The sequence below is a fragment of the Peromyscus californicus genome, unplaced genomic scaffold (assembly GCF_007827085.1).
Source record: "Peromyscus californicus insignis strain IS unplaced genomic scaffold, ASM782708v3 Scaffold_12__1_contigs__length_115047231, whole genome shotgun sequence".
NCBI lineage: Eukaryota > Metazoa > Chordata > Mammalia > Rodentia > Cricetidae > Peromyscus > Peromyscus californicus.
Window position 1 is genome coordinate 94,998,847 of NW_026294413.1, and position 20,996 is coordinate 95,019,842.

General features: G+C 52.0%; 1 protein-coding gene across 9 annotated transcripts in view; it reads right to left on the minus strand.

The window, feature by feature from the left end:
• The window catches only part of Ldb3 (LIM domain binding 3), a 66,936-nt gene that overhangs the window by 26,054 nt on the left and 19,886 nt on the right, over nucleotides 1-20,996 (minus strand). For 2 of the 9 annotated variants that reach the window (XM_052733976.1, XM_052733973.1), the window contains 4 exons: nucleotides 16,935-17,104; nucleotides 16,406-16,442; nucleotides 4,607-4,792; nucleotides 1,502-1,647 (listed from right to left, as the gene is read on the minus strand). In XM_052733976.1, the coding sequence (XP_052589936.1) occupies nucleotides 1,502-1,647; nucleotides 4,607-4,792; nucleotides 16,406-16,442; nucleotides 16,935-17,104 (539 nt within the window). The other 7 variants (XM_052733979.1, XM_052733977.1, XM_052733982.1 and 4 more) reach the window with 5 other exon arrangements.

The following is a 20,996-nucleotide window of genomic DNA, read 5'->3' on the forward strand; positions in this document are numbered from 1 at the left end:
TAAATTCAAGATAACAATAACTACATGCTGAAGGTATAATGTTTCATTCTTTTTTTGTTTTTCAAGACAGGGTCTGTCTGTGTAGCCTTGGCTGCCCTAGAACTCACTCTGTAGACCAGGCTAGCCTTGAACTCACAGAGATCCACCTGCCTCTGCCTCCTGAGTGCTGAAATTAAAGGCATGCACCACCACTGCCTGGCTATGAAGGTACAGTGATTAAGTGGAAATAATGTGCCCACCTAAAATCCTATTTTGTCAGCCTGTGAAATGAACACCAAGTGATCATTATAAGAATACTTAAGATTCATTCCCCATGTGTGCACAGCTGCCGGAGTACAGAATGCAAGTTCATGGTCTCTCTGTCACTCTGATGTGTTCGCCATCAGCCTGCTTGCCTGCCTGTCCACCTGTCTGTCATGTGTGCATGCGTCTATGTGTGTGTGTGTGTGTGTGTGTGTGTGTGTGTGTGTGTGTGGCTAGGGACTGAACCTAGGGGCCTCACATGTGCTAGGCACACACTCTACCACCAAGTTGACACCTCTAGCCCCTGTCTATTTTTCTACACCTTTGTTGGATGTCTCCTCATGGCAAGCTCAAGTCAGACATATACAAAAGAGAAAGTCTGTCACAGCCCTGGCCTCCTAAAGTTCAGGATCAGAACTCAGAAGACAGTGACTAGATGCAGGGCTTGGATGTCAAGGGCCTTCCTATAGGCAGAGCCAGAGCACATGGGAAAAAAAAACAAAACAAAACAAAACAAAAAAACCAAAAACAGGGAGAACCTGAAGCAAACAAATAAAAAACAAAAACAAAAACAAAAACCTCCTAGTGCATTCTTGGGTTCTTGGAGCAATGGCTGACAGGAAAGTGGGCCTTGCACCAGCCTGAGACCTACCTTGGGCTCCGAGGAAGAAGACCCATTCTGCCTAGGAGATTAGGAAACAGGCTACCTCTCAGCCCTGGAGGAAAACCCTGGGCACTGACTGGAAGGGGCCACAGAGACAGGACTGCAACCAAGGAGTTCTGCCTGGGGTCCACTGTGAGGAGACCCCCTACTGCTATGTCACATGTGCCCCAGCTGTCCTGTGTCACCCGACTGGCTGAGCAGCTTGCTCAAAGGACAAAGTGACACAGTAACCTGGCCGAAAGCCTGGGGCATTTTTGTTAGTTTCTTGTCTTTCAGTTTGAGGCTGACCCAGATTCTCAGAGAAACAGCTTTTGACTTCGGCCACCCCGCTCTCCAATCCCCAGCCCTCTTTTTTCTCATCTTAGTCTGGAAACATCCAGCCATGAGCATCCCTTTCCTAAGAGCTAGATGGCTCCATCCCAGCCTGGTGCAGCCCACCTGTCTTCCAAGGTCAAACTCAGGCTCGAAGTCGCCCTAGGATTCCACCCTGCAACCAGGGGCGGGCAGGGAGAACTGAGCCTCCTTGACTTCTGGGTCTTGGCGTGGAGCAGATGACCCTTTGCGCCCCTGCCCCCACCTCCCTCTGGCTCTCACCTGGCTGGTAAACAGAAGGCCGGATGCTGGCAGTGGTTACGACTCGGGGCTTGGGTGCAGGGGCAGCTGGACCCTCACTGTAGCTGGTGTGGGCAGAGGGTGCTGGAGAAGTGACTGCTTCGGGGTTGTAGGCAGAGGCCTGTGGCCTGGAACCAAGACAGAGGAGTTATAAGAAGAACAGTTCGTTGGTCTCCGGTACCCAAAGCCATGGCCGGTTTGCTATCTGATCTCTAGGCAGGGCTATGACAGAAACACCCATTGGATTGTTTCCAGAGTCTACGAAGAAGCCCAAGGGTCTTAGAGGGGATGAAGCTGCTCCCTGCGGCTAGCTCTGCCACCTTGGAAAAGAGAGAGGGAAGGTGCCAGCCAGGCAGAAGAACACACGGAAAGCGCTTCATCCACAGAGGGAATTGTAGTCGGAGGACTGTGGACCTAGGCAGAGGGAGAAAGGGAGGAGAGCAGGGAGATGGAGATGGTCACAGCTGCTCCCCTTTCTGGGACGCCCTGGCCACCTGGCCTCCTTATCTTATTCTTTTATGTTGCTGCTGGAGGAAGCAGCAGTCTCATGTTTTTTGAGAAAAAAAAAAAAATGTTCTGACATTGTTCATGGGAAGAAGTGAGGAGGCCCAGCAGCTCCCCGACAAACCACTCTACTTCTTAGACAATTGCTTCCTCCCATTGGTTCAGCTGTCAAGATTCTAGAGCAAGCAGCCTTTTCCCACACGTGGCTCAGGGACAATGGTAGCAAGGAGATGTACGAAAGTGTCCCAGTTCTTTGCCCTCAGGAACCTGCTGAACCTGGCCTCTCTCTTGGGGGAGCTGAAGGCTCCAGGGACTCCCAGCATCCAGAAGCTTAATCCTGCCTGATGCAGTGTTTCCCAGTCTTACTTGTTTGTGAAACCTTTTTCTTCATTTCAAACGGATGAATAGCTTTCCCTCCTTATATGTTCTGTATCCTAAAGGGGACACTTGACCATACCCAGCAAATGAGCCATCGGTGAGATGCTGGAGAAATGAACCTTAGAAATACACCCCAACCTTTGGCATCCTGTGTCTCTTCCATCTCTTCCCTATGGGCCAACTGGACCTGCTGGGCCAAGCTGTGGAATGAAGGATTGGTCTCTGGAAGGGATGGCCCTGGCATAACAATCTGCCACTGATAACCTGAGTGGACCCAAGGAAGTCTGGATACTGTCCCAGGCAGAGGTAAAGTAATCTTCAGAGCAGCATCCCAGCCCTGGGGGGCTATGCATCCTTCCTTTCCCTTCCCACCACATTTATAGTTAAGGCTTCCTCTGCCCTTCTGTGGCTAGATCCCTGTGCTAAGGGCAGAGGGGTAAGCACATTGGTGGAAAGGAGGACACAGTATGCAAAGGGTGCCCAGCTTCTGTGTGGCTGGATGAAGCTCCAGGCCAGTGGGTCAGGGCCAGACTTTCCTACCACTGGGGAATACCTTGCCAGCATCCTGGATCGGCATGGGGAAAGGAAACAGAAGCTGAAGATATCTGGTGAAGGGCCAAGGTGTACATCCAACGAGCACCCCTAGCTCCAGCTCTTTTTGAGCCCACATGTAAGGAAGGGAGGCATCTGTGCTCAGAGCGCACTCCCTGACCCCTCCCAGTGTAGCCCAGTGCCCTGTGGAATCCTCCTCTGCTCTCTTGATAAGGTCATGAAAAGGAAGAATTCACCCTCATGGGGGTCTCCTGAGGCCATCAGCAGTGAGTGGGCAGCCCGGACATGGAGGCCTGGAGCATGGAGCTGGAGTTTGCCCTTCAGTGAGAGATAGGGTTGGGGCTAGACTGCTCGTGGGCTTCGGCACCCAGGACTTCTCTTTCCCTATGCACGTTGGAAGGCTTCCCCCGCCTCTCCACAACAGGGACATCTCTCATCTTTCATCAGAGTTCCTGCTCTGTGAAGGAAGCAAGGTCCTAATGAGAGGAGGGTCTGCAGAGGAAGAGTGGAGGCAGTCTGCCTGAGCCTGTCCTAGGCAAATGGGACAGAAGCACTCTGGAAGCCAGGACCAGGCTCACCCCCAGTGATTGAACTGGGCTGGAGAAAGGCTGGGCTTGGCACCACATGGGATGCTGGGAAGCTGCCTCAGGCTGCACCATGACCCTGCACACCCTGACCCAAAGAGGCATGTTTTCCCTGGGTGCTGGGGAGTCTGGGTCCTGGCCCGACAACAGCTGAGCAGTTCCTGGAAGCCTACAAAACACAACTGGGCCAAGCCTGCTCTTGTACCAGCTGGCCACTCTGGAGTGACCCACCCAGCCCCCCTCTTCCTCCTCCCTGCATGCCCCCTTCCTATGGCCTCTGTTTTGGTGGGTACCCAGGAAGATAGGCTGAGACACCAGATTTTAAAGGACTTATTTTAACTGTTTCGTGTGTGCTAGGTGCTTTATGGATGAGTCTTTCCAATAATGACCTCAATATACATGTGCATCTTTAGACATCATAGCTGATGAGGGCACTGAGGTTCAGAGGTTAAATCACTTTCTCAAGGTTTCAAATAGCTCTGCACAGAGTGGGGGATTTAAATCCGAGGACAATGGGGCATCTGAAGTTAGACTGTTTCCACATCAAGAGAAGAAAAGGATGAGGAGGTGGGCAAGTTAGCAGCTAAGCTGTCTGACCTGACTGGTTCAACGTCCCCACCTCCAAGGAGCCTTCCTTGATTTCTTCCAGCCCATGTGAATGAGTGTCATCTTACTTTTCTGTCTTCTAAGAACAAAGACTGTGCACACTGTTCCTTTGCTATGTGTGATGTGTTGCTCATGTTCACATGTACATGCATGTGTGCGCACGCGCGCACTGCACGCACACATGACTTTTATCTGTCACCAGGGATGTTCCCCTGGCCGGGGGGTGGGGTGGAGTGGGGGAGCTGTAGAGCAATAACAAAACTCTCATTAATCATGACTGGTGTACCCCACAAAATGCATCCTGACTTCCCCTTCACACTTTGCACCAAGTAGTACCAGCCTTGGCTTCCTTGGAAAACATCAGGGACCTAACTATTTAGCTGCCCACAAAGAGGCTTACAGTGGCTCCTTTCTTGCCTCCTTTTCCCAATGTTAGGTCTGGCATCTGGGGACCACCAGTTACCTTGGACTCTCCACAGGGCTTGAGGCAGGACCTGCAGCAGAGGCAGTAGCAGCATGGGCAGCAGCAGCTGTGGCCAGGGTTGGCGAGGCCGCAATGGGAGAGGCAGCAGCAGGCGGCTGGGCAGAAGCAGGCAGCAGCGGGGGAGTGGCCTGGCTGGTGCACACTGGAGCATGCTCAATAGGGGTGCTGATGAGGTGGGATCAAAAAGACAACAGGTCATGTGGGCCCCAGGTCTGGTGAGGCCCTCTCCATGGTGTGGGGTGAATGGAAAGTACCATCTGTTCTGCATACAGAACAGGATGCAGGTGTGTGTGAGGGAACATCCTAAGGTGCTGGGAAAGAGCTCCTCTCGAATCCCAGCAGGGCATGATCAGACCTCAGGGAGGGGCCTGGCAACATAATCTTGGAGGAATGTTTACCCCTCAGTCTTCCAGTACTTCCTGGCTTTTCTTTCCCAGTAAACCACAATGCAGTGGGAAAGAACATTTAGTTACCAACCCGGTCCCTTCCTGTCCAATTTGCCTTTACCTTCTCCCTAATGCTTGCACATTCAGTCGGGGGCATAAATTACATCTGGGGAAGGATGCCATAGCCTCCTTTCCCTCAAAAAAGATATTTGAGTGTAAAAGTCCTAGGCTCTAGAGCCACAAGAAGGTGGGCTTTAGCCCAGGGCACTGACGGTACATCTGACAGAAGGTGGACAGACAGAAGCTACCATGGAAAGCAGACCAAGGGTACACGGACCAGAAGGGGTAATGTGGTCAAGGACCATCCAGGGATACGGAAATTTGTGCCCCTTTTCATGACATACTCTGAGGAGTGGCAGGACCTATAGGGAGGGCACAGGTAGACCCTACTAAGCTGATAGAGCCTCACGTCACCAGGTATCCGGGTGTGCTACCCATTCAAGAGTGACGTGAACTTGGCTCTAAGCACATATAGAGCTGAAGGCTCTTTCTACTGAGAAGCAGCCACTCTGCCTGTGTGGAGCAGTGTAATCAGGTAGGGTGGATATACCCAGCACTAGCCTGTGCTAGTACAGGTAGACCAGATGCCCACATGCCTCCACCCGAGTGCCTGGGTATTCTGCGAGCCCAGACTGCCCCAAAAGTCCTCTAAGAAGGCAGATCAGTCAGAGTTTGGATTGAGAGGATTAGTTCTGCTCCCTGGGAATGGGACAGAGAAGAAAAACTCAGCCATAGGGCTGGGGAGATGTCTTGGTCAGTAAAATGCTCACTGCTTAAGTGTGAGGACTTGAATTCAGATTCCTAGCACCCACATAAGAAAGGTAAAAAGCCAGGTGCAGCAGCCTGAAATTCTAGCACAGGGAAAACAAGAGAAGAAGATCTCTGGGGCTTGCTAGCCAGCTGATCTTCAGGTTCAGTGGGAGACCCTGTCTCAAAAACTAAAGTAGACAACAGCTGAGGAAGACACTTGACATTGACCTCTGGCTTCCAGACACATGCATAGAAATGTGCATGTACACCCCTTCCCCAACAAGCACTCACTATGATCTGCAATCCCGGCCCTCCCACACAAACCATGAGAAAACAAAGACACACATCCTGTCTTGTCCTTTCCTCTTTGTCCCTCCTCTCCTCTCTCTCCTTTCCTCTCCTCTTCCCCCCACCCCGCCCCTTCTCAACTGCTCTAACGCCTGTATTCAAGTCATTCTCCTGCTTCAGCTTCCCTGTTAATTGGGACCACAGGAAGGAACCACCATACCTAGCTCATTCTTAGATCTTTGACTGACATTTCTTTTTGAAACAATAGTAATAGAACATACGAAACTCCTACAAGTTGTAATATCTCTCCCAGAACCACGCCATTTATTTGCTCACGTTATACTGTTTCCACAATTATTCCTTTAACATCTCACAACAGCCCTCTGATGGGGGCTAATCAACCCTATTTAATAAGTGAGGAAATGGAAACAGAATTCATCTACCCAAGGTTCTGGAACTTACCCATGGGAACAAAATGACTGAGGGTCAGTTTGACTTGAAGCCTTAACCAGTATTTCACAGAGGAAGAAAGAGACCTCTTCTTGTGGTCAGCCAAGGTGATCTGTCTCTGTTCAAAGGCAAATCCTTGCTGGACCCAAGTAACATCTCAGCACTTCCCTCTTCCACGTGCTCCACAGTGCCAACGTCAGCCCATTCTTCCCTTTTTCCCTCCCACCTCCCTGGATGATTCATCTTACAGGTCTCATCTGGAGACCAGGGACCCGGGGTTGAGAGACACTGCCTCTCCGGTGAAACATCACATAGCTAGGTAAACTGGTGGTACACACCAGTTTTATCCCAGCATTTGGCTGGCTTTGTGAGTTTGAGGCCAGCCTGGGTAATATACAGTGAGTTCCAGGACAATCTGGGCTATATCGTGAGACCCTGTCTTAAAACAAAACCAGCAGATAATATCACACAGCAGCTTCTAGTTTGTTGAGTTTGAAGTGGGGTTGAGGCTTATTTCCAGCAAGTTCCCTGGTATGCTGATGCTGTTGGTCTATGGACCACACAGGGAGGAGCAAATTGTGAGACATCTCTGTCTGTCCCAGATAGGAATGCCAGGAAGCCACAAGACGCTTACCCAAGCATCTCCCAAATGATCTCCATCCAGTCAGAAAGGAAAAAGGTACAAAACAGAACAGAAGGGTTAGAGCTGGAGAAGCAGTGAAGTTGTGGGCTGGCTATCCCATAGCGAAGAGCACATTCAAATGGGCCTGTTTTAGCTACGTCCTGCCCAAGACTGTCATGACTTAGTTGTCAGAGAGGAGGCCTTGGGCAGAGCTGTCCTTGACACTTCTATGAGGCCACTCGCCCATCCTCTGTGAAACACCTTTGCTCCTGAAATCCATGCTGTTTACGTGGCTATCCCAGAGAAACTGTAGAACTTGAACACTCCTAAGCTGCTATTGGAGACCTCCTCACAGGGTGGCCAAGTATGGGAAGGCTCAGGGTGACACAGGCCGTCGTGCCCCTCCCTGGTTCCGTCCCACATTTCCAGTGGACCACTGGAAACTGAAGACCCTGCCCAGGATGGGAGTGATGGAAATGCCTGGGCTATGCAAAGAAGACATTGGCTGTCTGTCCCCTTTGTCCCAGTGTGCTACAGCCCAGCATATCTGCAGCTTTCCCTTACAATAGTTCCAAATGAAGCCTGGATTTCAGGCAATGAAGTTGGAGCTGGAAGTAGGTTCCAGAAAAGTTCACCATTGACCACAGAGCTGGGACAAAGGTTACCATCAGGGATGCATGGGCACGCACATGTGCCTGTTACTCTCAGTTTTTGCTGAGTGCATCCTATCTAAGATCACACTCTTTCCCGACACCAAGCAGTCACCAGGGTCTAGAGAGGGGAGAAGAGACATCAAAGTACATCCTGAAGGATCTTGGATTCTTGTTCCATGTCAGTTTCTGCATGAAGTTCCACGAGTCTCCAGAAATTCCAAAAAGCAGGCACCAGCAAGCAAGCATTACAGAGAACTTACATAGCCTCGACCTTAGTCCTAAAGAGAGTGTCCATGAGATCACCCCGGCCTGGCCTACAATTCCACAGCTGCTTCCTGAGTTGTCATACACTTAGATTCTTTTTTTCATTTTTCAATGAAAAATGTTTGGTGTTGGGGATAGAACTCAGGGCCTTATATATGTGCTAAGCACACACTCTACCCCCCAATCCATAATTCAGTTTAAACACCCAGTTAAAAATAAAACCCAAGCAAACTAGACTCAGATCTGCCTAAGGGAGAGTGTGGCCAGACAGCATTGTGCAGCTGTGGTCCCCGTTTCGATCTGGGAGGTATCAAGGTGGCCTCATGCCTTCACTCTGTGTGGGGGCTCTTGGTGGTGGGAATTGAAATTCTGCTGATGTTGTGGTTGGTGGCTGTGGTATGTCTGGAACAGAGGGGGTTGATAGTGGAGGTGTCAAGTCTGGGGATTTGTGGTCACTGGACTCGGGTTGGAACTGTTGGTAATGGGGATACTATGATTGGTCCTGGTGGAGTGGAAGGGGATTCGCCATGATTAGGATGTCCGTGCTGCCTGTGTTAGCTACGACAGTGAAGTATGACAATTTCTGTTGATTGGATGATGAGAGATTATCACTCAGGTGTTGGTCATAAAACTGTTCATGCTGCCATCCACCTAGTGGATAGTCTATCTTTCATTTTGGTGACTATAGCTCAGGGCAGTTCAGCTATACCACTTTGTAACCAGGCCAGGGCCCCCATGACACCCTGGTCTTTGGGAATGTTGCCTATCAGCTGCAGTGGGAAGAGTGTGCTGCAAACTTTGCCCATTCCATGTTGCCCTCAAAATATATTCCAAATCCCATAGCCTGGAACTCTACATCTGGATCCCAGCTCTTTATGACCTTCTCTGCAGCCATCCTCCTGGTCAAAAGGATTATTCTGGGATCTTCCATCCTGTTCTTTGACTCACCATGTCTGTGCCCTCAGATTAGATGGCCAGCCGGCCCTATCTAAACATACCCCATCCCTCAAGACCAAGAACACTAACCTCTTCTTCCAGGAAACCATATCCTCCAGTTAGAGGGGCTCCCCCCTCTGGAGTCCACAATATCAACCTTGTGTTGTGGTTACAGTTACACAGTCCCTTTCTGAGTCTGTTAGCATTCTTGGTAGCCAGGAGCCTCACTCATAGACATAGGGTGCTAAGTGAGGAAAACTCTATTTACTTTGAGGATTTTATGTAGGCCCTCGGCCTACAAGGTGCTGCTCACAGTGGCCTGGAGGAGCTGAGAGGCATCAGGCTGCTAGAAAGCAAACATTTTAGTGCTTTAACTAATGGGCTCCAAAAGAGTACTAACAGTCTAGGGACTGGTGACAGAGGTTTAGGGTCCAACAACTTGGAGTGATCTCCTCAGGTCCTTTCCCATCCACAGGATACCCACTGTCTGGGACCTCTACTACCTCTGTGTCTAGCCGCCTCCTACCCTACAACCTACTCTGGGGCCTCACAAGTCATCAGTCCAAATACGGGTGAGTTCCAGCTTGCCTAGATGAAGGTAGACGTCTCTTGTCCTCCCCGGGTGTATCCCCCAGCCAGGATGACGATTGTTTGGACTTGCCCTGGCCCTGGCTTCAGGCTGTTAGAAGAAGGAAGGGGTAGGAGGCGAAGGAGGAACAGGCTGGTAGAGAGATTAGAGAGAGCATCTCGGGGGTGGGTAGGAGTGAGCAGCTTCCCCGGCTGGCCATTCCAGATGAGCTCACCAGAAAGAAAGGGTGTTTTCAGACAGCAGGGTGGGAGCAGGGTTCCAGCCATCCAGCCTCAGAGGAGGTAGGGCATCCTGAGAGTTGGTCCTCTGTACCTCCTTCATTTTCCAAATGCCATCGTCCTTATGTCCTCAGCCTATGATTCCGTGGAGCGAGGAACCAGGGTGCTTGTGGGGCAGGTGGGTGGAGTGTGGCTTTGAAACAGTAACCCTGCTGGTGGGGGCTAGAACTTTTCAGTCAGGCTGCTCTGATCAGCTTGGCTAAGTGCTCCAGAGTAGCACAAGGCCACAGGTGGGGCCAAGAGCAGGAGCCAGCCGGAGGCTGTCCCCTACACTCCTGTCACCAAGACTCTGCTAGGCCCTTCCATCTCCCTGTCACCGACCCCCACCTCCATCTCCTGGGCTTTCCTGTAAACGATACTTTACAGTACTTCTCAGACCACCCAGACAGTGCTGGGCATAAGGATGGCCTGGGTGAAAGGCTTTTAGCATATTTCCTGACGGTGAGGGAAGATGGCGCCACCTGTCAGTCACAGCTGGGTGCAGAAGGAGAAAGCCACAGTCCTGGGGTAGCCCCCATCCACATTGCCCAGGGAGAGGCAGACAGACTATCCCGTGTGGATCCCTCATCCTGGGTCCTTAGCCTGGGGTGTAGGAAAGCAGGGTGAGCAGAGCCGCATGGGGCCTCACCTGCTGGACACTGTCCCTGCCTCTCTGTTGGCCGTACCTATCCTCTCTGTCCTAGACACTGTCCTTGAAGGCCCTCCCAAGGTGGGGTGCAGGGCATACACGCAGGCACAGCATGATTGGGGCTTGGTTTGTTCATTTCAAATCCTCTTTATTTCAAAACAAGCATGCTTATATGTACATGAGAAGAAACTATGAAGCCAGCACACAGGTACAGAGAAGAGGGTGCCCACTCAGGACCCTGATCTGCAGGCAACGTGTTCCAGGTGAGTATAAGGCCAGGTGCTGAGTGGGGTGGGCACATGAGCAGTGGCCAGTATATTTTCATTGTTTGGCTGCGTTAGGCCAGCAAACCCTGTCGTGTCCCCTCTGGGCTACAGCTAAGGGTTTACACAGGGGTGCTCAGAGGCTGTGCTTGTGGGAGCTGGGGTGGTCACACTGGGCTGGGAATCGGAGAGGTAGGAAGGAGGGGCCGAGTGCGTGGCACTGGCCCCCAGCTGTCAACTCTGGGATAGGCAGAGAGCAGAAGTACTACCGTGAGCTACCAGAGGTGCCCCCCGCACAGTCGTTCATTATCAAGCATCACCATGGGGCTCACATGCCAGATCTGTGTGTGTGTGTGTGGGGGGGGGTCCAGCCTGCCATGGGTCAGGGGAATCCAGGCAGCCTTTTAGCTTTTAACATTAAGGATTTGGGCTGAAAGGCCATGGTGCCAGTTGCGCAATTTGGCAAAACGTGGGCTGTTACGTTCCGTTTCAAACCTTTCCCTGTGGCACAGAGACAGAGACAGAGAGAGAGACAGAAACAGAGACAGAGAAACAGAAAGAGAAAGAAAGGGAGAAAGAGAGGGGTTAGGGGACATGTCCACCATTTCCCTGCCTGAAGCTGGGATAGCAGGAGGGGTGGGGATGGACGGTGCCATCCTTAGGGTACTTACTCTCCAGAGGGCAGGCTTGGGTTGGATGGGGCAAGACTAGAGTTCTGGGACAAAATGGAGGGACTGAAGTCCCTGCCTTGCTTGGAGGGAGAATAGGGGCCTGGTTAGTGGGCCAATGGGCAGAATGGGCAAAGGGAGGCGGGCTCCCTGGCCCGCGTGGCTAGGGCTGGGCAGAGCTGCTTTGGCTGTGGGCTCTTGGAACTGAACCAACCAGGCAGGCAGGCCCGGAACAGTCTCTGTCCTCTAGCTGGGCACCAAGAAGAAGGAACACTTAACTTCTATGATGAGGACTGTGGGTAGACCTGTCACCTCCCTCTACTGCCTGGCATTCCTCACCTTCACCATCTCCAGAGAGAGGCCTTCACACGCTACCCTGGGCTCCTGCAGGCCCAGGCCTGAGAACAGCCCAGGCCTACCCCAGTTCACAAGCACACACACATACTCACTGCCTCAGAAAGAAAGGGGCTGGACTTACTACTTCCTGTCAGTGGGGCCTCTGGGAGGCCCAACCCACAGCTGCCCAGGTGAAGGTGCAGTGCAGGCACCCAGTGGCCAGAACGGAGAAAGGGAAGAGCAGGGAAAGGCCGGCCAGTGATGCTGGGATGCTAACCCTCCCGACAGAAGGGCCTCGAACACCTCCATAGCAGAGGTGGCAGGGACCACATCTAACCACAAACGTAGTGCACTCAACCTGAACCGAGACACAGTTTTTAAAAAGTAGTGCTGGCTTCTTCCTGTGAATAGTTAACTAAGTAAAAACAAAAATCAAAATCTAACTGCTGAATCCACATCATGGGATACTACTTAACAGTAAAAAGGAACAAATGAACCACAGGCTGAATAACCTTGATCCAGAATGTGTGGGACAGAACTGTTTCGGATTTCAGATGGTTTTGGGATATTTGTACATATATAATGAGATATCTTGGGGACCCAACATAAAATTCATGTATATCACATATATACTTGCTACACCCAACTCAAATGTAATATTTTTATGAGACCTGTGTTTTGCTCTTCCCACGGCTCCAGTCCCGGAGATTGAACCCGGGGTCTCGTGCATGTAGGCAAGCCCCCTGCCACTGAGCTACACCACAGCCTGGCGTCTGAATCTATTGTTTCTGTTTTTCTTTTTGGGACAAGGTCTTGCTATGTAGCTGGTCTGGAATTCTCTATTTGGACCAGCCTAGCCTAGAACTCACAGAGATCTGCTTGCCTCTGCTTCCCAAGTGCTGGGATTAAAAGCATGCATCACCACTGCCTGGCCTAGCATCACTGACATAAGGTCAAAGGTAAAATTTTCCACCTTTGGTGTTTGTGGTGCTCAGAAAAGTTTTGGATATGGGGCACTTAGGATTTTGGAATCTCTCTCTCTCTCTCTCTCTCTCTCTCTCTCTCTCTCTCTCTCTCTCTGTGTGTGTGTGTGTGTGTGTGTGTGTGTGTGTGTGTGTGTGTGTGTGTGTGTGAATTTGTACTGATTCATTCAACAACTTAGATAAAGTCCAAAGGAATTTTGTGGATAGAAAAAGCCAACCCTAAAATGGTCATATGCTATTTGGTTCATTGCTGGTCACTGGTAAGGGGGGTGGGCAAGGTGTATGTGTGTGACTGTACGGAGACTTGTGAAACAGTCTTATGTGTGAGACTGTGTTTGTGGTTGAAGTGATGTCATCATTACCAATGTGACATTGTGCTATGATGTAAGACTTTGCCAGTGGAAATGGAAGTGGGGAAAAGGCACAAGAGTCTCTCTGTTCTCTCTCTCTCTCTCTCTCTCTCTCTCTCTCTCTCTCTCTCTCTTTCTCTCTCTCTCTCTCTCTGTTCATTCTCTCTCTTTTGTTGTTTACTTTTTGTTTTTGTTTTTTGTTTTGGATAGGTTTTCTCTGTGTAATCCTGGCTGTCCTGGAATTCAATCTGTAGACCAGGCTGGCCTCGAACTCAGAGATCCACCAGCCTCTGCCTCCTGAGTGCTGGGATTCAAGGCATGTGCCACCAATGCCCAGCATCTCTGTCATTTCTTACAACTGCAAGTAAACGGGCAATTGCCTCAAAATGAAAAGCCCAATTTAAATACGAGCTGCCAGCTTGCATGAACCAGAGAGACCGACCTGGGGCACAGCTGGTCTTACAGTTACGCATGGTCACGATCACCAGGGCATGGTCCTTGCATCCCCACATCGCCATGTTCACAGAGGTCCGCTTTCCCGTCTGCATGACCTGGCATGCTCTCACCCTACTCCTTGGACCCAGCACACTGGAACTCTATAAGGTTGTTGCGCAAAGGTGGGGGCCGCTAGTTGCTAACACAGTTGTAATACACTGGTCTGATCCAACCTTTGCACTGTACCAAGAGACTCAGATGTCCACATGAGTAATCCAAAGCCACACAGAAGTTCAACAGCAAAACCACCATCTAAGTGCGGAGCCTTTTCCCCAGTCACACACCTGCCCCTCGACGTACCAGGATGAATGGATGAAAGAGGTACAGGCAAAGGCCTTGTGGCAAGGCCCACACAGCCCTGCATGCACTCACAGTCATCTCATAGAGTCTTTGGAAGTGCAAAATGAGACAGAGCCAGTTGCCGGTGAATTTCCAGTTTAAACAAAGCCCACCAAGACTCAACGACAGTTTGACACCAGTGCTCAATGACAAAGTGAAGGACATTTCTAGAACCTCTATGAATCTCGAGAACCTACTCACTTTGGTACAGTGCGGAAATTCCTGGCTAGCCAAAGTGAAGACAAGAAGAGGAATGCACAAGAGGAAGAGCAAAAGACAGGAAGGAGGCCTCCTGGGCCTGCTCAGACTGCGGTGCTTGGACGACCCAGTGTCTCCAGCTGTGGCTTTCAGACTTGCCAGCCTGCCAGAACACTAGGGGCCAATGTGGGAGGAGAAACGAGCAGGGTGGTAGCTGTCATCAGCCCACAGGATGGATCAGCAAGTCCCGGGGCTCAGCCTCCAACTCTGGAGTCAGGGTGTGGCTCTGACCACCGAGAAGCGGGTCCCCTGAGCAGTCCGAAGGCAGCACATGAGGACAAACATGCTTTCTTCTGCTCACATGGCCACTTGAGTGAGTGCGCCTAGGGCCCCAGTGGCTGCAGACTTTACTTGGCACTTGAACGGAACGAGGGCATGCACAGCCTCGGCCCCAGAGCCCTGGGCTGCTGGGATTTGGGGACATGGAAGACTCTGTCCGTGAGGACAACTCTCAACAAGTTAAAGTCAGGAAAAGAGACAGAATCAAGAGGCTTGCACCCTCTGATCCTGGGGGCGGGGGAGTCTGCTGGAACCTCAGAGTCTCCAACTGAAGGACCTGGAATCCTGGGAGGGACGGCCTGGGGCTAAGTCAAGAAGCAGGCTGAAGCCTCTCCTTGGGACCTCTTGTAGGATTCTCTTCTGTGGAAACCCTATGGCCGTGCCTGCTAATGTTCCAGGGGAACAGGAAACAGATCGGCTCTCCTACTGGGAACCCTTTCCTTCTAAGCACGAACGGCTCACAACAGGGCATACGCTTAGCGTGACTAGTATGCATATTGAACAGAAGAAGAGCGTGAAGTGACCAGAAGAGGTGACGGAGGCCATGAAGGAAGGGTGCTGTGTCTTGTAGAGGGGAGAAAAAGGCCTCCAGTTGACTTCCTGATGGAAAGAACTTGGGGTGTAAGCTGTTGACTGTGTTGGGGAGGTGACATAAAGACCCCTCTATTGAGTCTTGGGGAAAGTGTGCATTACCCCCTGGGACAGCTGTGTGGGTGGCTTCAATGAGGAGGGTGGGGAAAACAGAAAGAGCATGGAGGGGCCGCGGAGCGCAGGAGGAACGGAGAGCCGAGAGCTCAGCCGCACGCGAGACAGCTGCCTCTCCACATTGGAGTTGAATGCAGCAGCATTGTCCTTGGGGCTGTTCGATGCACAAAGGAGCTAAGAGGTTAAACACATTTCTGGGACTACATGCCAGCCTTCGCAGGGCTGGGAGGAGCACACTCCCAGCCAGAAAGTGGGAGCAGCTTGGGTTGGCAAAAACACAAGTTCAACAATCAAATGCACATGGAGTCCCAGCTGGCCCCAGAACCCTACTCTTCTCGAGTTCTGTGGCCACCATGTGTGGTTAGCAAGTCCAGAAAGCTTGGCTCAGGGTGGAACATGCCTTTGAGTCCCAGACCCTCCCAGAGAGGCTATCACAGGACTCCCTGACCCCAGACAGACTGTCCAAGAAGAACATGCAGATGACATACTCACTACCAGAAGTACACAGATAATCACACAGGCCCCATGCCTCACCATGGAAGGCCCTGACAGGTTCAGTGGGTTTCGAAACAGCCATGCCCCCACTCATGCCCAGGGCTACAGCTCCTAACAGGGCACAGGCAGTAGGCAAGTGGTGGTGGTCCCAGACTTGCCACTGACCGGGAGACCATGCCCTGAGATGCCTAGCCCTATACAAGCCCCTTCTGGTGCCAAGGGCTTGTATTTCCCTGCAGCAGCTGTTACACTTGGAGCAATTGCTAGAACTGGTGCCTTGTGTGCATGGGCCGGTGAATCTAGGGGTTGGGTCTTCACGCCTAGCCTGGCCCTCTGTATGCCTGCTCACAGTGCCAAGCCTTCAGACTCACAAGGGGACAAGCCCAGAGATGAGTGTGCGGGCGGGGCATTGGCTCACTGCCCTCACGGGGAGAGATGCCCTCATTTCTCCAAAGCCCAGTGAAGGCCAAAGCAGCCCTGCCCCTGCCCAGGAAGGGAGCCAAGGGAGCCGAGATTCCCCACTCTTGAATCTACCTCACTGGGAAAGCCACCCAAGCCCGCATCTGCTGAAACCCTTTAAGGGCTGAGCTTTTCGAATACATAAACACGAAAGGTTCTTTCCGTGAGTCATGTGGCCTGGGGGCTCCCCGGGGAGGGATGAGGTTAGAAGACAAGGCCATGGACCCCAAGTCTAGGCACCTACCTCGACCTTCGCAGAGCCTCTTCATCAGGGTCTTGCACTGTGGGAGAAGGAAGTTGGTCAGGAGGATTCACACTGAACATAGGAAGAACGTCCACTAGAGCTCTGAGGGCAGTTAAGAACCTAGGAATCAGCCAGGCCCTGAACACTTCCGACACCATCTTGTCAGGAGTGGCAATGAGACTGTGTGTGCCAGGTCTCTGCCACGGGGAGTTGAGAGGACACAATGCAGTTGGGAGGGAGTGGTCCCAGAAGGCCTGCAGGTCCTCTTCTCCCAGTCAGGAGCCGTCACCTTGCGGGAAACTGTACGGCAAGGATTCTGCTCACGTTTGGAGTTAGCGGTTAACATGGAAGGCCCACCTAGGGACTCAGAGGCTCTCTGCCAGCTGCCAGCTCTATCAATGTTAGTTAACCATCAAAGGCAGGTGGCTTGACTCCTCCGCTTCGATAGGCTTTACGACTGTGCAGGAGCCGGGCCCGCTCTGTCTCACCCCCTCCCCACCCCCATTCCCACGCCAACACTTCCACTCACTGTATTCTGTCCCTGTCATCTGGGCCAGGATGCGGAAGGAGCGGGACTGCAGGTTGGAGGAGCGGCGGGCCCACTCATCAGCCTCGTCTTCCGGCTTGCTTTGGTTTTTGATCACAGCCTGGTACACCGGAGAGGCGCTGTCCACGGCCAAGTCTTTCACAGGGAGGCTCCTGGAGGGCAGGAAGGGGTGTGGGCGGAGGCCAGGCTGGAACTCAGACCCCCCCACACCACCACCTTGTTCTCCCACTGCATCCCGCCCTCCCCACAGCTGTACCCACGGTTTTCACCCACTATTATCAGAAGAGCTGAGAAGCCTGGGGTTTCGGCTCTCGGGAGCTCAGAGGTCAGGGAAGGCCCAGTGGGACAGCGGCTCTTCTTGCCCATGAGGTTTCTATCCTTCCTGCTGGCCCCACCCCAGTGCTAATCCTGGCCTAAACAAGTTCCCACCCCACAGGCCAGAGTCCCTTTAGGAAAGGAGAAGATAGTTCCCCTTGAAGTGATTTTAGCTCCCCTGAGCCAGCTCTGCATGGAGCCGGGTGAGAACAGCCTGCTTGAGGGACCTGCTCAGGACCCATCCCATGGCCTCCTCACACCCACAGATCCAGACGGGGAGCTGCCACAAGATGCCTGGGGCTTCTGGCTCAGCTGCAGGAGACAGCCTGGCAACCAAGTGTGACAAGAAACAAGGCGGGAAATTTTGCTCAGCACAGGCATGATGGGCTGGGACACTGGGAGTTATAGCTGCAGGTGGAGGAGGGTTTTAGAAATGAGGCTGCAGGCATGGTCTCGGCCCCAAAGCAGCATAGTCTTTTGAGGGGAACCTGGTCCCTGAGCTCCCGGGGTCTGACGTATAATGGGTGCTCAAAATTCTTAGCTGAATGAATTTTTCAACTCCAGATCAAAGCCAGCAGGGATCCCAGGGCCTCTCAGGTGCTGGAATCTCCAGCTGCCTGGAGTGGATTTGTGATGCCCAGAAACCCTCTCAGATGTCAGAGGTGCCCAGGCCAGGCCTATGGCAGTAACAGCCTGCCAGCTAGCCCTTTCCGCTAACAGATGTTGAAACTGAGGTCCAGAGAGGTCAGCTGACTAGTGCCAGGCTATAGTAGACAGGGGCACCACTGGATGATAACTTAGGTGGCCCAGCCCCCAGCCCAATGTCCTTTTTGTGCCCTTCTGCTATTATTAGTTTTTACTTCACCTTTATTTCTTTATTTATTTGGAAGCAGAGTCTTGCTATGTAGCCATCCTTGCCCCATTCCCCTGAGTACTGAGATTATGTACCACCGTTCCTGGTTTGCCCTGTGTCCTTTCTGTCAGGTGTTTTATGGTCAGGAAGCTCACAGGCCACGTCTGCCTACCAGGGACTGCACAACTCAGATGCTCTGACCACTTGGAGACACAGCCCAGGTGAGGCATGCCCTAGCTCGCACCCTCCTGCCTGGCTCCATCTGCCCCAGTCGCGACTGGCTAGCTGGGATAGGACTCCCCTATCTGCGAGGAGCTGGATAGAACTGGCCTAGTTCCCACGATTGGTTCCTTAGGCTCGGCTCAGGGTGAGTTATGAGAGTGCGGAGTGGAAGGATGGAGGGCGAGCAGCCCTGTTCCCACTTCCCGAAGGCTTTCTCTAGCCTAGAGAGCCAGGGACTGTCAGATTGTGATGGAGATAGGTTGTGGGCCACCCAGATTCCTCTGGGGTCCATCCAGGGAGAGGCTGACAGCTGTGTGAGAACCGAAGGAAAGACTGGGTTCTTGTTCTTCGCGCAGAAAGCCGTTTCTCATACAGGAAAGATTGTAAGGGTTCCTGAGGTCTTTGGGCACAACCAGATCTCTTTGGTTCTTGTGGGCTCTGGGCTTTCTAAAAGAGCAACCCTTGACTTTGTAACGTTCTGGCACTGAATAACAAACAGCCCAGTGTGCATTCTGACCCCCAAGTGTGCCATGTCCCAGGAAGCTAGGAAAGACTGGGAAAACCTCACCAAAGCCTGGCAAGGAGAAGTCAGGAATAAAGCCTCAGGCTGGGTGCACTGTGAATGCCACCGCTAGATTTCCATAGCCACATCGACATGGGTGGACTTCAAAAGACAAGCATCTGCCTGTGGAGACTGCAGAGGATGTCGTGTGGCTGCGAGGTGGGTGTGAGGAAAAAGGTGGCCAGAACGCATGGGCTGACCACGTGACCTCAGACACGTCCCACCAAACCCACACACCATCCTGCAACAACTAGACAGATGACCAGACAGACACTGCGGGTCTACTTACGCCAGCGGCGACGCCCTGCCAAGCAGAAGGAAACCCAGCCGCGAGTGCGCATCCATCATGGGATAGCAGAGGGGCAGCGCACGCAAGAGAGCGAGCGGGGTTAGGACCAGAAATGAGTTAGGGGAGTGGGATGGGTGGAGGAAGAAGAGAGAGAAAAAGAATACTGTCAGTGAGGAAGGAACCGTGGAAATTGACAGCAGAAACGGAACACACTATGGTCAGGAGGATTCCTCACTGCACCATAGCAGCGGCAGCTCAGCGCGCTTGAGCCAAAAGGATGGGGAAAGGTTGATCCTTTCCAGGCACGCTAGCAAAACAAGAGGCAGGGAAGGGAAGGGAACGGGTGAGAGGCAACTAGGTTAATCGACAGAGCACCATAGACTCCAAACCACAGGTGCCCCACAACAAAATCAAATAATAGTTTTCCCAGTATGCAGAAAGTGAAGTGTGATGAGCCATTCATCCATCATTTCCCATTTGACTATCCCTTGGTGACTCCTACCTACTACTTTTCAGGGCACACCAAGGACCATGTGACAAATGGTAACAGGAAATCCCATTGGCTTTTGGGCTTAGTCAGGCAGATTTGCTTTTCTGGGTATACATGAGCTAATGGCTGTTTTTAAAAGTTGCATGGTCATTTTTTTTTTTTCCTTTGAATGAGCGATTTAAGTAAATCAACACAGTCCAGATGTCTGCAAGGGCTGCCTGCAATCAGGAACTCTGCAGGTTTCGGACTAGTGGCTGCAAAATGGACAACCTCTGCCCCCTGGTGGTCGATGGGAAGTAGTACCTCTCTGAGACGAGGTCAGACTCTCCAAAAATGGAGCTCAGGACATGTAGCCGGGTACCTTATCCTCTGGCCTCTGCGTGTATACCAAATGGCCACAAGTGTTTGTCCTTGTCCTGGAGGAACTGCCTGGGACATTTCTGTGTCCCTCTTACAGTATTGGTTTTTATAGTTTCAGAAAAAAAAAGTTTAATATCCCCTTAGACTTTTTCTCCTGACTTGCTGGGAATCTCTGATCTAGGGATAATATATTGCCTTTGCCTAGAGGTAAGCTCTGCACTGTGACATTCCCCAGCAGAAAAAAGTAATGGCCTTCCTCCTTCAGCCCCCCCCCCACTTGTGTGTGTGTGTGTGAATGTGTGTGAGTGTGTGTGTGTGAGTGTGTGTGTGTGTGTGTGTGTGTGTGTGTGTGTGTAAGAAAACAAATGAGAGAGATCAAAACAAGAAACAATGGAGAGGAAGACTGAGAAAAGAGACAGATACAGAGGGGAGAAGAGACATACACAGAGAAAGAAAGAGACAAAGACGAGACAGAAATGAGGGAGGAGAAGACGGAGGAGGGAATGGCCCTGTTAACGCTTGAATAGTACCAGCATCCTCTGAGTTTCTACCAGCTCCGTCCCTAGTCCACCCTCAAGTTCCCCAACCAAGCGAGTAGACCAAGCCCAGGAACCAAGGGCATTTTAAACCCCACAGCTCTGAAGCCAGGCTTCCTGGGGCAAAGAGGAGGAGAGAGGTGCCCATCATGAGGTTGACTGCCAGTGGCACCCAAGGCCTCTTCCAGTACCACCCACCAAGTGCTGGACGTCAAGCTCATTGCTAGAACAGGACAATTTCCTCCACTCCCCCAGTATGGCTTCAGTTCCAAGAGGCCCGGGGAGTCCCCGGTGCTCCTTTAAAAGCACCGCAGAAGTCTCCAACCAGCCCCTCTCATGAAGCCTGGGACATGCAGGGGCTCACAACCCCTTCGAGGAAACACAACATTCTGCGTTTTGCCACTTCTCCTACAGCTG